This window comes from Carcharodon carcharias, chromosome 12 (genome assembly GCF_017639515.1).
Source record: "Carcharodon carcharias isolate sCarCar2 chromosome 12, sCarCar2.pri, whole genome shotgun sequence".
NCBI classification, from domain to species: domain Eukaryota; kingdom Metazoa; phylum Chordata; class Chondrichthyes; order Lamniformes; family Lamnidae; genus Carcharodon; species Carcharodon carcharias.
In genome coordinates, this window is record NC_054478.1 from 59,227,488 (window position 1) to 59,242,058 (window position 14,571).

At 39.5% G+C, this 14,571-nt stretch overlaps 1 protein-coding gene across 1 annotated transcript in view; it reads right to left on the reverse strand.

Annotated features, from left to right (window-relative positions):
- Positions 1-14,571, reverse strand: part of xirp2b (xin actin binding repeat containing 2b) — a 139,956-nt gene that overhangs the window by 58,289 nt on the left and 67,096 nt on the right. The window contains exons 2-3 of the mRNA XM_041200240.1: positions 7,546-7,696; positions 2,616-2,696 (exon numbers count right to left, since the gene is read on the reverse strand). Coding sequence (XP_041056174.1) covers positions 2,616-2,696; positions 7,546-7,696 — 232 coding nt within the window. The remainder of the gene's footprint in view (positions 1-2,615; positions 2,697-7,545; positions 7,697-14,571) is intronic.

Consider the following 14,571-nt stretch of genomic DNA (forward strand, 5'->3'; position numbering starts at 1 on the left):
CATGTTGGTATTTTGCAACATAATTTAAAAAGCTTTTTTCCTGATATCAGAAAATCAAGATTATCATTTTAAGCAAGAGGTTTTGTGAACTGTATTTAACAAGATTTTGTTTAAAGAAGAGTTTAACATTAACTCATGTTTTAACCCTGCAGAAGGCTAAAGGCTTCAGCACAGGTAGAAACAAACAATCAGATCGCTATTTATATAGCATCTTTCACAACCTCAGGACATTTCAAAGAACTTCACCATCTATGAACTTCTTTTATTGAAACGTAGTCACTGCTATAACATGTAAAATTAAACAGGAGCCAAAAATATACACAGGAAGGCTTCACAACAGCACCGAGTTTGGTGACAAGCTCATCTGTTTCAGTGGTGTTAGCTGATTGACAAATGTTGACTCGGACACAGGGACAGCTTCCCTGCTCTTCTTTGAGTAGTGCCATATGGGATTTTATATGTCCACCTGATCAGGTGGACGGGACCTCAGTTTAATGTTTCATGCAATACAATCTATTGAATAGACAGCATCTGTAACAATGCATTACTTCCTCAGTACTGCACTGGGCGTTCACCTAGATTTGCTGCTACAAAGCTAACCTCTTGTGCACCTCTGATTTTAATTGCATTGCTTTGATGGCCATGCCTTCAGCTGCCTAGGCCCTCAACTCTGGAATTCCCTCCCTAAGCCTCTCTTTCATCTGCTTCTTAATGCCTATCTCTTTGATCAAGCTTTGGGTTCTTTGGGTTACCTGTACTAATATGTCCTTACGCAGCTCGGTGTGAAATTTCGCTTTGCTCCTGGGCAACACCTTGGGACATTTGACTATGTTAAAAATAATATTTAGAGGCAAATTATATTAGATTATGTGCTTTGATTGCTGAAGTAACTTGCTGAATACACGCAAGTTCATTGTTACGTGGAAAACATATCCAGCAAAAGCAAATAATGATGTTGATTGATTTTTTTCTCCAAAAAAAGGTTAAAGAAGAAAAGAAAGAGACCGGGGTTAAATGTAAACTTTTACTCCCCCCTCAACCAGAACACTGGGAGCAGGACTTTTCGTTCAGTGGGCACCTGCAATCGGCGGGTCTGGAAGTGGCTGGGAATAGACCCTTGACCGTGATCGGCCCCTGACCATGATTTCACATTGACTGCCCAATTGTCGACCAGCCAGCGTGAGAAGCTCAGTGCGGCTGGGGTGGGGGCGGGAGGAGGGCGAGCGCTGAAGTAAGGGTGGGCGCCGGGGACCGCAGAATGAAAGATCCCTGAAGGCACAGAGCTGCCTCAGGGCTGAAGAATTTAAATGCAATAAAAGAGTTTCAAAATCTGGAAAAAAATGCCCACGCATCAGAATTAGTCATCTGAACATATGCAAGATGAAAATTTTGTCCACACGTTTTTAAAAAATTTAATAACAGAAACCTCATCCCACCCTTCGATGAGGTTTCCTGAAAAATGCAAAGGCCACCTGGCTGACTCGCTCGCCCACCAATTGTAATGTTGGACGGGCAATGAAAAATCTCTGTTAATTACAAACTTAATGGCCTTAAAAGGCCTCTTAATTGTCGGCGGGCATGCTGACCAAAATATCACGCGAGTGCGCGATGATGTCGGGATGCTCACACAACATCATCACGTGCTCTTTCGCACTCGAGCAGGTCGGGCGTGCGCCTGCACGACGGGCAAAAAATTCTGCCCTGGAGGCTGGTTCAACATCTAGGCCTGTATTTTGTAATTATCTTGTTGATAAAGCTATCAACGTCCGCTGCCATTACACGGTGAAACAATAGCAGCTTCTGGTGTCTACAAATGTGGAATTACAGAGGTTGTTATCAGTGACTCCTCCCTTCTAAAATCCTACTGAAGTCCTCACAGATGGAAATTAATTATCAATCATTGATTTGACGCAAACTTCCACTTTTTCTATTATTCTCACTGTAAAAATCCTTGGGGCAGAATTTTGCCCTTGGCAGGAGTGCTTGTGGGGGCGGTCGGAATGCCGACCGCTGCCTGTGATCGGCACCATACCGCAAATGATGGGCCAATTAAATGCTCGTGGGGGGCGTCGGGTGCCTGCCGACCAAATTATTGCGCGACTGCATGTTCACTTTGGCACACTCAGCCGACGTCAACACGTGTCATTTCACACTCGAGCGGGTCGGGCACATGCCCGCCCACCGAGAGAAAATTTCTGCCCTTGAAAAATTTACGCCATGTTGAATGAGATGTAACTGAGCTTTTAATGTTCTACTTTGCTGCTATACAACCTCTCTAGCCTGAAAAACTAATTTTATATTTGTAGAATGTCAAATTTCTCCATTGCATACTAAAAATTTCATAGGTTTTTTAAACAAGACAAATCATGATTTTTTTAAGAGTTTATGGTATTTCAGTTTCTCCCTTAATCCTACGTGTATGGTCCAATCATTATTTCACTTTCCATGAAATTAAAAGAAGTGAATGTTAAAACCTATTTGTCACTTCCTCGTTTGCAGTCTGAGGAGTTCTTCAATGCTGCTTAGCCTGCTTGATGATATAACTCTTGCTGTGCACCAAAGATTCTTAGTTGACAACAGAATAAAACTACCATCAGGAAAGGTAAAATTCATACCACAGAGATTGGTAGATCTTTGCAGGCAACTTTCTTCTAGGTCAGCAACCAGCAGCATACCTGCATCGCTTACACCAAAACCTGAATCAATATTAAAAAGATGATACACATGAAATCCCCTCAGTCTGCATTGACGCATGAGCCTAAATTGTGTGCTCAAGTTCTGCAATAGAGTTTGAAGCTACAATTTTCTGACTCAGAGGCAACACCAACAAAACTTGAATTTATATATAGCAACTTTAATGCTTTTAAAAGTCACAAGGTCTACACAGCAGCATTTTAAAACAAAAATGACACTAAGAGGCATGTGGGGCTGTTAGGGCAGATGTAGGTTTTAAGAGCATCTTGAAAGAGGAAAACAAGGTCGAGATGTGGAGAGGTGGGAGCAGGAAAAGAAGCCTTTGCAGGTGACTCTCTGGCTATGATGAACTAGATAAGAATGAAACCAGGCAAGTACAATTCGACACAGTTAGACAACAGCAGATAGGCATTGGAGTAGGATGCTATGATCAACAGTTTAAAAAGCTGCACACAGGTTAAGAAGGGGGAGGAGGTGTAGTTAACATTTGTCACATGTCATTTGCGGCTTCAATATATAAGCCTTTCTGTACTAGGGCAAGTGCAGACACCTGATTGGACGGATTCACACATGGACTTCCTGAAAAATTGAAAACAGATTTGGGAGGCAACAACACATTCAAGGACTTTGGAAAGGAAAGTGAAGTTGAAGATGTGTGGTAATTTGCAAGAACAGAGGGGTCTAGAGTAGGTTTCTTTGAAGAGAAGAGTGATAGCTATCACAATTCAGATTACAAATATGTTATTACTGAACCAAGGTAGCATTTTGTCAAACGTTCTTTGCTATATTAAGATTATTATGGGAACACAAGCACCTCCAAGTTCTCTTCCCTGTCACACAACAATCTGATTGGAAATGTATCACCGTTGCTTCATAGTCTCTGGGTCAAATCGTGAGGTATCTGATCAGGGTAGATTGGGAGAAACCATTCCACTTAACGGAAGAGCCCAGAACCAGAGGACCCTAATTTAGGGTGATTGGCAAAAGAAGCAATGGTAATATGAAGAATGGCATTTTGACACAGCAGGTGGTCAGGATCTGGAATATACTGCCTGAGGGTATGGTGGGGGTAGATTTAATTGAAAAGAAAATAATTGCAGGGATATGGGGAAAAGGTAGGGATGAAATCTAGGTGAGTTGCTCTTGGCCTCATTCTGCAATGTAACTGTTTTCTGATTCTAAAATCCTGGAACTCCCTACCTAACAGCATTGCGGTTTTATCTCCATTACATGGACTACAGCAGCCAAGGAAGGCAGTTCATCACTAATTTCCCAAAGGAAATTAGAGATGAGCAATAAATGCTGGTCTTGCCAATCCTGCTAATGCATCATTTAAAAAAAATACCGTTGGTGGGAAGTTGGCGGAGGGTTGCCAATTCAGCCTAAACAGTAGAGACATGAAACAGGTGAATAATTTGGAGATACTCTGAGGAATGGAGGGAGGGGGTGGGGGAGTAAAAGACTACTTGTCCTGTCCTTTCTCCTCAGGAGATTAAATACTTACAGTCAAGGTTAGCACAAATTGATCTGGGAATTAGTATGCTCAATGCTAACAATAAACCCATTAAGTTACTGATAACCCAAATGGAACCAAGCACTTTACATTTCATTTTCCTGGTATCTCTGACTGATGGATGTACAAATAATATTCTGGCAGGCACTATATCAGACTAATGTATGAATGAGGCTTGTTAAGCAAAACACTTGCAAAGAAAGAGCAAACACAACATATTTCAGAAGATTTAATCAGGCAAAATAATGGAAAGTTAAAGAACACTTAGCAGTCCTTTGCACGAGATCAAAATAACTCTTTCATATAAGAAGGAACTCTCAAGTTCCTCCATTTGCCTTTACCCAAGTGTTAGTATATAAAAAGGAACTGGTGAAATGTGTTAAGGTGTCAGTTTATATGTCTTGCTGCAAGGCGAGCTTCATATTTGGAGCTGTCAATCAACATCCAGGCACCAGGGATCGGTAACCAAAAGCTCCAGAGCTATATGCAGCTCATTAAGGACTCAAATCCAGCTCATGACCCATTTTTTTCATTATCAATTTTTTGAAAATAGACATCTAAATGTATTTCTAATTAAAAAATATCAGAAATGTAAAAAATCTCTTTGGTGTTGGATATTTTACCAGATAACAGCTAGAACTCGTGAAAGGTTTAATGACAAACGTGAAACTCTGTTGAAAACTTGCTTGGATCAAAAGTAATATCAAGGTACAGTTGCATTGTTTTTCAAAGCAAAATGATGGCAAACACCATTACATTAGTGGCTTACAAATCGTCTGTCAGCAAATCACACAAATCTCTCACAGACATGGATGTATACATCAATAAAAAAACCCAGCTGCCGCCCTTGTTTTTAGGCTGTTCTGTGACAAAAAATTTTGAGTTGTTACGGGAAACAGAAGTTTGCAACATTCATGAGTAGCTCTGTGCAGAATATTAAAGTTGATATGTATTTTTTAAACTGATTAGTTTTTAAATTTAATTTTGAAAAAAAAAATGGCATGATTAGAGGGGTTGAAATGGCTACAATGACTGCAAGGTGCAGAACAGTAAAAATGGCCACAGGACAGGGTCATCTGTGTTTCCACCTGTCCTCACTATGCATGCTTGGTTGAGAGCCCCAACCCATAAAGGCATTGGAATAGCAGGGAATCTGTTTTGATGAGTGAAGTGATTTATCAACTTTGATTGATATCTTTCAGTGGTTATAATAAGTTGTTCTTTCTGTAATCTCTTTTATCAATACCTTAATGTTAATCTGGACTAGAAGAGGTCAGTAGTGTTTGAAGCCTTTGTTACTCTAAAAATACTCTAATGGTCTGTCTAGTTGACATTGCCTGATAGAGTTGTAGAAATAGCCATTTTTTTAAAATCAAAGAACATTTCTGAATGGGTACTTTTGTTCTCAGCCATTGTTATTTATATGGCTTATTGGTGATGTACATACTGCATACCAGATGAACGGGCATGGGAGGGGCATGAGATGGCATTGAATTAACATGGGATATATGCGGGGTCATGGGAAGTGGCTGGGGAGCATGTGTTGGATTGGAGTGTATGAGGGGCCATGGAGGGTGGCTGGGAGAGCATGAGTTGGCATTGAACTGGCATAAAGTGTATAAGAACCCATGGGGAGTGGGTATGAAGTGAGTAGTGTGAAGGGTGAGGGATAGAGAGCCTAGCTGCTCTAATTGCAACTGAGGCAGGCCTTCTAATCAGCCTGCATTGGCACTCACCCAGCCCCATTGCCGCCTAGGATCTGCCTATGGGGTTGACAGGCTCCCTCTTATCCCACACACGTTCCACCACCAACCCCCTGCCCCCAATCCTCAACCCCAAGGCAGGTCTACCAACTTGGGAAATTTTCTGACTCAAGTTACCCACCTCGGTTGTGAAAATCTAACCTATTGTGTCTACAGGCCTTAGACAACTTGTTTACACTTCCAATCAAATGTCCTTGAAATGTAGCTCACCAGCTGATTAGACTTCTTGTTGACAGTCTCACACCAATTGTTTGGAAATGATTGATAACCATCTCCAAACACTTAACTATAATGGACAACTATCCATTATGTAAAGAAAAATTTCACCTTAATTGTGCATTGTTTTACAATTATTTTCATTCACATTCATCTGCCTTTAAGTCAATCTACTTAGATGATCCAGAGCTCTTCGGCTACTACTAGTGACTGGGATGAGGGAAGAAGCCGGAGAGGCAGAGCAAGTTTGCCAGACATTTATGCTTTAGCTGTAGGGTTTTCACTGATCTCCCACATAAGTTATGGTAGGCAATTGGAAGTTCAGTGTGGCAGTATTTAGCATACAATGGAAAAAGTAATTTAGCGCTTTAATTTATAATCTCTAAAATATGGAGGGAAAATTATCTCTATTCCACGCTAGCTAACATATCACCTTTCAAAAGACTGCTCAATTACAACCTTTCTGCAACAAAAGTAATCCAGGATAACCAGGTTTCTTTCCCGTTGAAGATGATTTCTGAAAACAAATCTGACTTTAACGTTCAAACACCATGTTATACCAACACAAGCAAAAAAAAACATTTGCTATTTTAAATTTGCAGGATTAGGATTGTTATGCAGTAAGAATCACTGTGTTCTTAGCAACTCCAGTCGACATGAGATTCCATTACGGTAAGAAGCTTGTTAAGGACAATGAAGTTTTGTGCTCAGTGTAAGGAGAAGCGTTAGGGATTTTCACTGTGGCTTTTTATCCAGGGTGCAGTCTTTAATGACTCTTTACTTTGAACATGCCATGATACATGCTGACTTTTGATACGGAGAAACATTAGTTAGGAAGCACAGTTGTGGGCCAGTTTCTTATTGTGTATGCATCTGTACCCACAATAACTTCCTGACATTAATCTTCTCATCAGAATAAAATGATAAGTGGAGGTCATTACCTCTATTAATGGTGATAATAGAGCTTTTTAGTGTGTTTTCTTTATTGGAGACTTACAAAAATGTATCTAAAAGTCTTGTCAATTTTTCATGCTAAATATTAAACAGCAGAATACTTTTCTGATACCGATCAGAAGGATAAGGTGTCTAACCTAGCGAGGGGCTAGGTGTGGGCAAAATTAGATAGATTATTCTCTGGATGAGAGTAGTGAAACAGCTCTCACCCTTCACACAAAAAAAATCGTCAAACTAGCCACTTTGAAGAAACTATGAGTAACATAAATGAAAAGATAAGACAAACTTAATTCTCTCATGACTAATAAGGGTTAACAAAACGGAAAATGCACAGTCCAAAAGCAGATCTGGTATTCTGACGACAGCTTTACTATGACAAGGCATTTTAAGTGTTATGGCTCTTACCCTCACTGCTGTTTGTTTCCTTTCCATCCAGGGACATTGTTTCCTCCAGTTCCCCTCTAACCTTACAATCCAGATTGATTAAAGAGCTGCTTGAAGGATTTCCAGACCGCTGCTTTGATGGTGAAGAGGGTGATCCTCCACCTCTCAGTTCCTGTAAAAGAAAAAAACTGTCACACTAATAGCTATTTGGAAACATATGTGGTTTTCCTCTTACACGTATTATTGAGTTCAGCCCCTGATCATTGGAACTGATCATACAACAGCTCTCAGTAAAATAGGCACACAAAAAGTACAGAACATACCACATTAGTTTCAGCATGAGAATGTCCTGCAGACAAGTTCCTAAGAACATGTTTCTACTGATCAGTTACAGGTTTTTATAAAGCAGGAAGAATGACATCACTGAATAAACAATAGGTAGCATGTGTTGTGTACAATGCAAAGGCCACCATTTCACTACAACAAAAACAGAATTACCTGGAAAAACTCAGCAGGTCTGGCAGCATCGGCGGAGAAGAAAAGAGTTGACGTTTCGAGTCCTCATGACCCTTCGACAGAACTTGAGTTCGAGTCCAGGAAAGAGCTGAAATATAAGCTGGTTTAAGGTGTGTGTGTGGGGGGCGGAGAGATAGAGAGACAGAGAGGTGGAGGGGGTTGGTGTGGTTGTAGCGACAAACAAGCAGTGATAGAAGCAGATCATCAAAAGATGTCAACAACAATAGTACAATAGAACACATAGGTGTTAAAGTTAAAGTTGGTGATATTATCTAAACGAATGTGCTAATTAAGAATGGATGGTAGGGCACTCAAGGTATAGCTCTAGTGGGTTTTTTTTTTATTTTATATAATGGAAATAGGTGGGAAAAGGAAAATCTTTATAATTTATTGGGAAAAAAAAAGGGGGGAAACAGAAAGGGGGTGGGGATGGGGGAGGGGACTCACGACCTAAAGTTGTTGAATTCAATATTCAGTCCGGAAGGCTGTAAAGTCCCTAGTCGGAAGATGATTTCACTGATCATTCATAGTAATCTAATTTAATTAATTCAAAACTGGGGGGGTCAATTCCTTAATAGAGACTTTTCAAGTGTACTCCTACCAAAATCAACTTTTCAAAAATTTTGAGCTATTTTAAATCTTAACCTTGTGGCATGATAGATATAGAACTTGCTACCGTACAAATAAACACAGAAGCAAACATTATACAGTTTGAACTGAATTTTTGGAGCAGCCTTTCCAAGCTGTTCTATTAATTTACCCCGCTTACCCTGAAAAGCCAGCACAGATTTATTAAAGACAAGTCATGTTTAATTAATTTTTCTTAGTTTTTTGATGAAGTAACAGTGAGGATTGATGAGGACAATGCAGTTGATGTGGTGTATATGGACGTCCAAAAGATGTTTGATAAAGTACCACACAGACTTGTTAGGAAAGTTGAAGCCCACGGAATAAAAGGGACAAAGGCAGCATGGATGCAATGTTAGCTGAGTGACAGGAAACAAAGACCAGTGGTGAGCGACTGATTTTTAGACTGGAGGAAAATAAACATTGGTATTTTTGAAGAAAGCAAGAAATTGTAATATTTTTCATCTGCTAATATCACTGTCATTTTTCTTATGTACTGGAGGACAGGCGGCTGGGTAATTGGATTAAGAGCCAGAGTGACTGCACAAGTCTAAAGCCAACAGTAAGAAGTGGTTTTAATATGTTAATGACAAGAGGAACTTCAAAAAGAGTTTTACATAAAGCAATAACAAGAGTGTTTTTGAATTGAGTTGTTTCAGTTCAAAGGGGATTGTAAAAGGTATAAGTAAGGTAAAGATATGGTAAGTTTGTTTTTACAAGTCTAAGAGCTAGAGTAACAAAACGAGTTTGATCAATTCTGGAAGAAAGCATTTGTGAAGAAACTGGTTGAGATAATTGGGAAATCAAAGTGAAGGAATGCATTTAAGAAAATATTGATGCCTAGGTAGGGGTAGCTGCTTAAATCTCCCAGAAGACAGTGTGAACAAGGCCAGACCTGAAGGCCAAGTTGCTGTCAGCTTCAAAGGACAACCCAAGGAAAAATACTCTGTGTGGTAAAAATTACTGGAATTCTATAGATTTTGAAATCTATAAGGATAGTTGCTGAATAGAAAATGACAGTTAGCTCTGAGGGCAGTTAAATTAAGATCTTGTGGAACTGTTTTAAAGTACTGTTTAATGTGTGAAGCCATTCTTGTGTTGAAGTGTAATTGTGATTTTTTTTTTGCTTTATTCTTTTAATAACTGTTTACTCTCCTAAAAAAAATCACCATAACTAGTCAGAGACATCATTTCCTGATTTCAGAATCTCTCCTCATACTATACAAACTGCAAAAACCGTTTTGGCAGCTGTTTCAAGTTTCCCTCTGGGATTTAGGCAGTTCAACATTTACCATCAGCCTCAGGAGTCAGTACCGGAATTACTGCTTTTCTTGATCTAAATTAATGATTTAGACTTGGATGTACAGGGTGTAATTTCAAAATTTGCATACAACACAAACCTGGGAAATATTGTGAACTGTAAAGAGGATTGTGATAGACTTCAAGAGAACATAGGCAGGCTGGTGGAATGGGCATTCACATGGCAGAGACAATTTAATGTAGAGAAGTCAGAAGTGATACATTTTGCTGAGAAGAACAAGGGAGAGGTGCTATAAAATATATGGTACAATTCTAAAGGAGGTCCAGGAACAAATCATTTAAGGTGGAGGGCAGATTGAAAAAGAGATATGGCAGTCTGGACACTATAAATGAGGCATGGAGTACAAAAGCAAGCAAATAATAATGAACCTTTATGAAACTCTGGTTCAGCTTCAACTGGAATATTGTGATCTATTCTAGAAGGATATGAAGATTTAGAGAGGGTGCAGAAAATATTTACAAGAATAGTTTCGGGGGTTTCAGTTCTGTGGATAGACAGAAGAAATTGGTCCTTAGAGAAGAGGAGGTTAACCAGAGATTTAATAGAAGTGCTAAAAATCATGAGAGGGTCTAGACAGAGTAGATAAAGAGAAACTGTTCTCATTGGCAGAAAGGTTGAGAACTAAAGAACATGGATTTAAAGTGATTGGAAAAAGAGCTAAAGGTGACACGAGGAAAAAAATTATTTTACGCAGCAAGTGTTTAGGATCTGAAAGCGTTGCCTGATAGAGTGGTAGAGGTAGATTCAGTCATGGCTTTCAAAAGGAAATTGGATAAGCACCTGACAGGACAGAATTTGAAGGGCTATGGGGAGCTGGCATGGACTCAACAGGCTGATTGGCCTCCTTCACTGCTGTAACCATTCTACAGGCTGAATTTTACACTGGGGCAGGGTTCCACTTGAGAAGCTCACCCCAAGGCCATTTAACGGTTGTCTGGTTGAGTCAAATGGATTAAATACAGTACAAAGCCATTAGGACAGAATTAGATTGACCTACTCCACACCAGAGTCCATCCTGTGAAAAGAAATCCATAATGTGCCTAGGAGTTCTAAGACAGACTTGTGTGTTTAAGCCTAGAATACAACAGCTAATGCGCTACACCCTAACCTTCTGTGTCAAACCGAAACATCTTAAATGAATATCAGATATCTGGGCTCCTTTGACATTGCTTATTTATGCTTATTTATGAATGTCACTGGAGGAAGCCATTAACAGTTATGCCACGTCTCTTCATCACAGCAATATAGATGCGCCATCATTTTCTGAATCTGTATTAATGAACTTATGAACAGAGCATCTTGCACAGTTGATTTCAGTTTCAATGAAACCATGGATGCCCAAACAGATGGCGTAGCCATGGAATTGTCTCTAGATCCAGCACTGGCTAGTATTTTCAGCGGTTTCCACAAGAACTGTGTTGTTGATAGAATGAGCCCTAACCTCCTACACTGTGCATATTTCTGATATGTAGATAATACATTCGTGATCTTTGACTCTGCATCTGTGCGTACGGATTTTCTTACACACCTTAATACACTCCATCCTGTGCTCAAATTTACATTTGAGATGGAACAGTCTAACTCACCCTTTCCTTGACGTGCTAGTTCAGCAATCCGCCAATGGGTTCTCCACTACCATCTACCGCAAGCCTACCTTCACCAGTCAATATACACATTAGGATTCATATAGCTCCACATGTGATAAGATTGGCCTCATCAGCAATCTTATAAAAAGGGCTGCAGCCATTTGCTCACCTTGCAAGCTTGATGCAGAAATAGGGCACATCAAAACTATCCTGCAGGACAATGGCTATTATGATCAGATCATTGTTCATTGTGCCTCGCACAAACTCACAAATGGGCCAAAGGCCGCCACATTCAGACTTGAAAAGTGCCCATTCTACCTCAAATTACCCTGCAAAGTATCTCAAAAATTTGAACAATAGATTAAGCAAGCCATTTCATGCTGCTACTATGCAGTGGCTACACGAGTGGCATTTTCCACTACCAGGATGTTACTGTCAATCCAAAAAGACATTCTGCCTACCATACAATTGGGCAATGTCATGCATGAATTTTATTGTTGGTATGATGCTAGGTACATAGGCCACACATCCCAATGATTAGTGGATTGAATCAAACAGCATGTTCCTTTAGTTGTTCGTAATAGGCAAAGAACAGACTGTACTCAACCAGCCCAAGCTTTAAAACCCCAAACAAAATGTCTACAGTTGGACGTGATTTTGCGATTGGGCAGCGCTTGCCAATCAATCCTGTGTAAGCTAATAGTTACACTAACAACATATTTAAGATAATCAGTCAGGCTCATAATGTGACTCATTGACACTTATTAGAAGGGTCATACATTCATATGCAGGGACCGGTTCTCTGCAAACAAAAGGACGAATTATCTGGGAGCTTGGGAGCCTATAGCTCCCCCATTGCTTTCTCCATAGCTCCAACTGCTCAGCCAATCAGAATCAACTTGCCAACCAATTAGCACCTGCTTTGTCCAGTGGAGTAACTTGTGATCGTTTGAAGTTTGGCATTATTGCATTTGTCCTGATGAGTGTAAGACAAAATGCTTTGACAACATTTCTCTATTTTTGGCAATAGACAACTATTCATATTGCACATTGTTGTACAAATCAAACAAGAAATTTATAATTTTATCAATTGCAATAAAAGAAAACTGAGAATAGCCATAAATATAAAAAGCATTATAGTAGTTATATTGCTTAATGTATAAAATATGTTTTCTTTCATAAGCATTGTTCCTGTAATATAACAGAAAGACAAAAATTACACCATGTATAAACTCAGCAGTTAACAATATCACAGTAGTCTTCACAGCTATTCGGTGACAAGTGTGAGAAGGTAAGCTTTCATCAATATCTTTGTATTTGGTTGTGCTATATTAATTAGAAGGCTGAATACACTGTAGTTAGCACAAATTTTCACATTAGCTGTAACTGCCAACATGATAAACACTAAACTCTTTATTTAACTAAGTAATTACCCAGCATTAATTCTAAATTTGAAGCCAATAGCGATAATGATATTTGACCCAGCTCATACAAGAATAGAGAAGAAAAGCAGTGATTTTGTGTATTTGTTCACAAAATTCTCTCGCTGATGCCCATTTACATCATTATTGTTCTTCAAGCCAAGCTTGAAGAACAATAATGAAACAAGAATACCTTCTTCCTTGATTGAAAATAATCAAGCAAACTTTTAATAGCCATTGAAATATGGTTACAATAATTAACTGCCAAAGAAATGGATCAAAAGAAAACTGGACTCCTTCTTTACAAATCAATTCTTTAATTCTTTAGGGGGGAGGCAGTGGCATTATCACTAGGCTAGTAATCCAGAAACCCAGGGCAATGCTCTGAGGCCTGGGTTTGAATCCCACCACAGCAGATGGTGAAATTTGAATTCATAAAAAAATCTGGAATGAGAAAATGTTAATCTGGAATTAAAAGTCTCAAAACCATTGCCAATTGTCATAAAAACCCATCCGGTTCACTGATGTCCTTTAGGGAAGGAAATCTGCTATCCTTACCTGGCCTGGCCTACATGTTGCTCCAGACCCACAGCAATGTATTTGACTCTTAAATGCCCTCTGAATAAGGGCAATTAGGGATGGGCAATAAATGCTGGCCAGTGATGCCCACATCTCATGAACAAAAAAAAAATGTGGTTTAGTCAGTAACTTGCAATATTGCCAAATAATATGCCAGAGGATTGTAGTACATCACTGTCGAACACCAATAAAACCATCATCTTTCTAAGTAGAACATAGCTAACATGATCCGAAGAAAATTGTAATTGGAATCAGCACTTATTTATTATAAATATTCCCATTATCCTATATTTATTTTAGTTGGTCATAATACTTAACCAAGGCCTCTACTTACATAAAATCCATCAAAGAATCAACAAAATTGAATGGTGCCTGTGTGTCCAATAGAAGCACATACAGTGACACTGAGTGTTGATGCAAAGCTTCTAGGCCTTCTGTTTAGTTCCTTTATTACTTGCTGATATGTTTTCAAACTAGAATATGAAACAAGAATCCACTTTCTCTTCCTTTGAGATTTATTCCACATGTACACTCATTTGACACACATTTTCCCAGCTGGTACCATGAAATTCTGTTCCTAAGAGTCATAGGGTCATAGAGGACTACAGCACAGAAAAAGGCCCTTGGGCCCATCGAGTCTGCACTGGTCAAACAAGTACTTAACTATTTTAATCCCATTTTCCAGCTCTAGGCCTGCAGCCTTGTGTGTCATGGCTTCGCAAGTGTACATCCAAATACTTCTTAAATGTTATGAGGGTTTCTGCCTCTACCACCATTTCAGGCAGTGAGTTCCAGATTCCCACCACCCTCTGGGTGAAAAGAATTCTTCCTCACATCCCCTCTAAACCTCCTGCCCCTTACCTTAAATCTATGCCCCCTGGTTATTGATCCCTCCACCAAGGGGAAAAGTTCCTTCCTGTCTACCCTATCTATGCCCCTCATAATTTTATACACCTCAATGATGTACCTCCTCAATCTCCTCTGTTCCAGGGAAAAT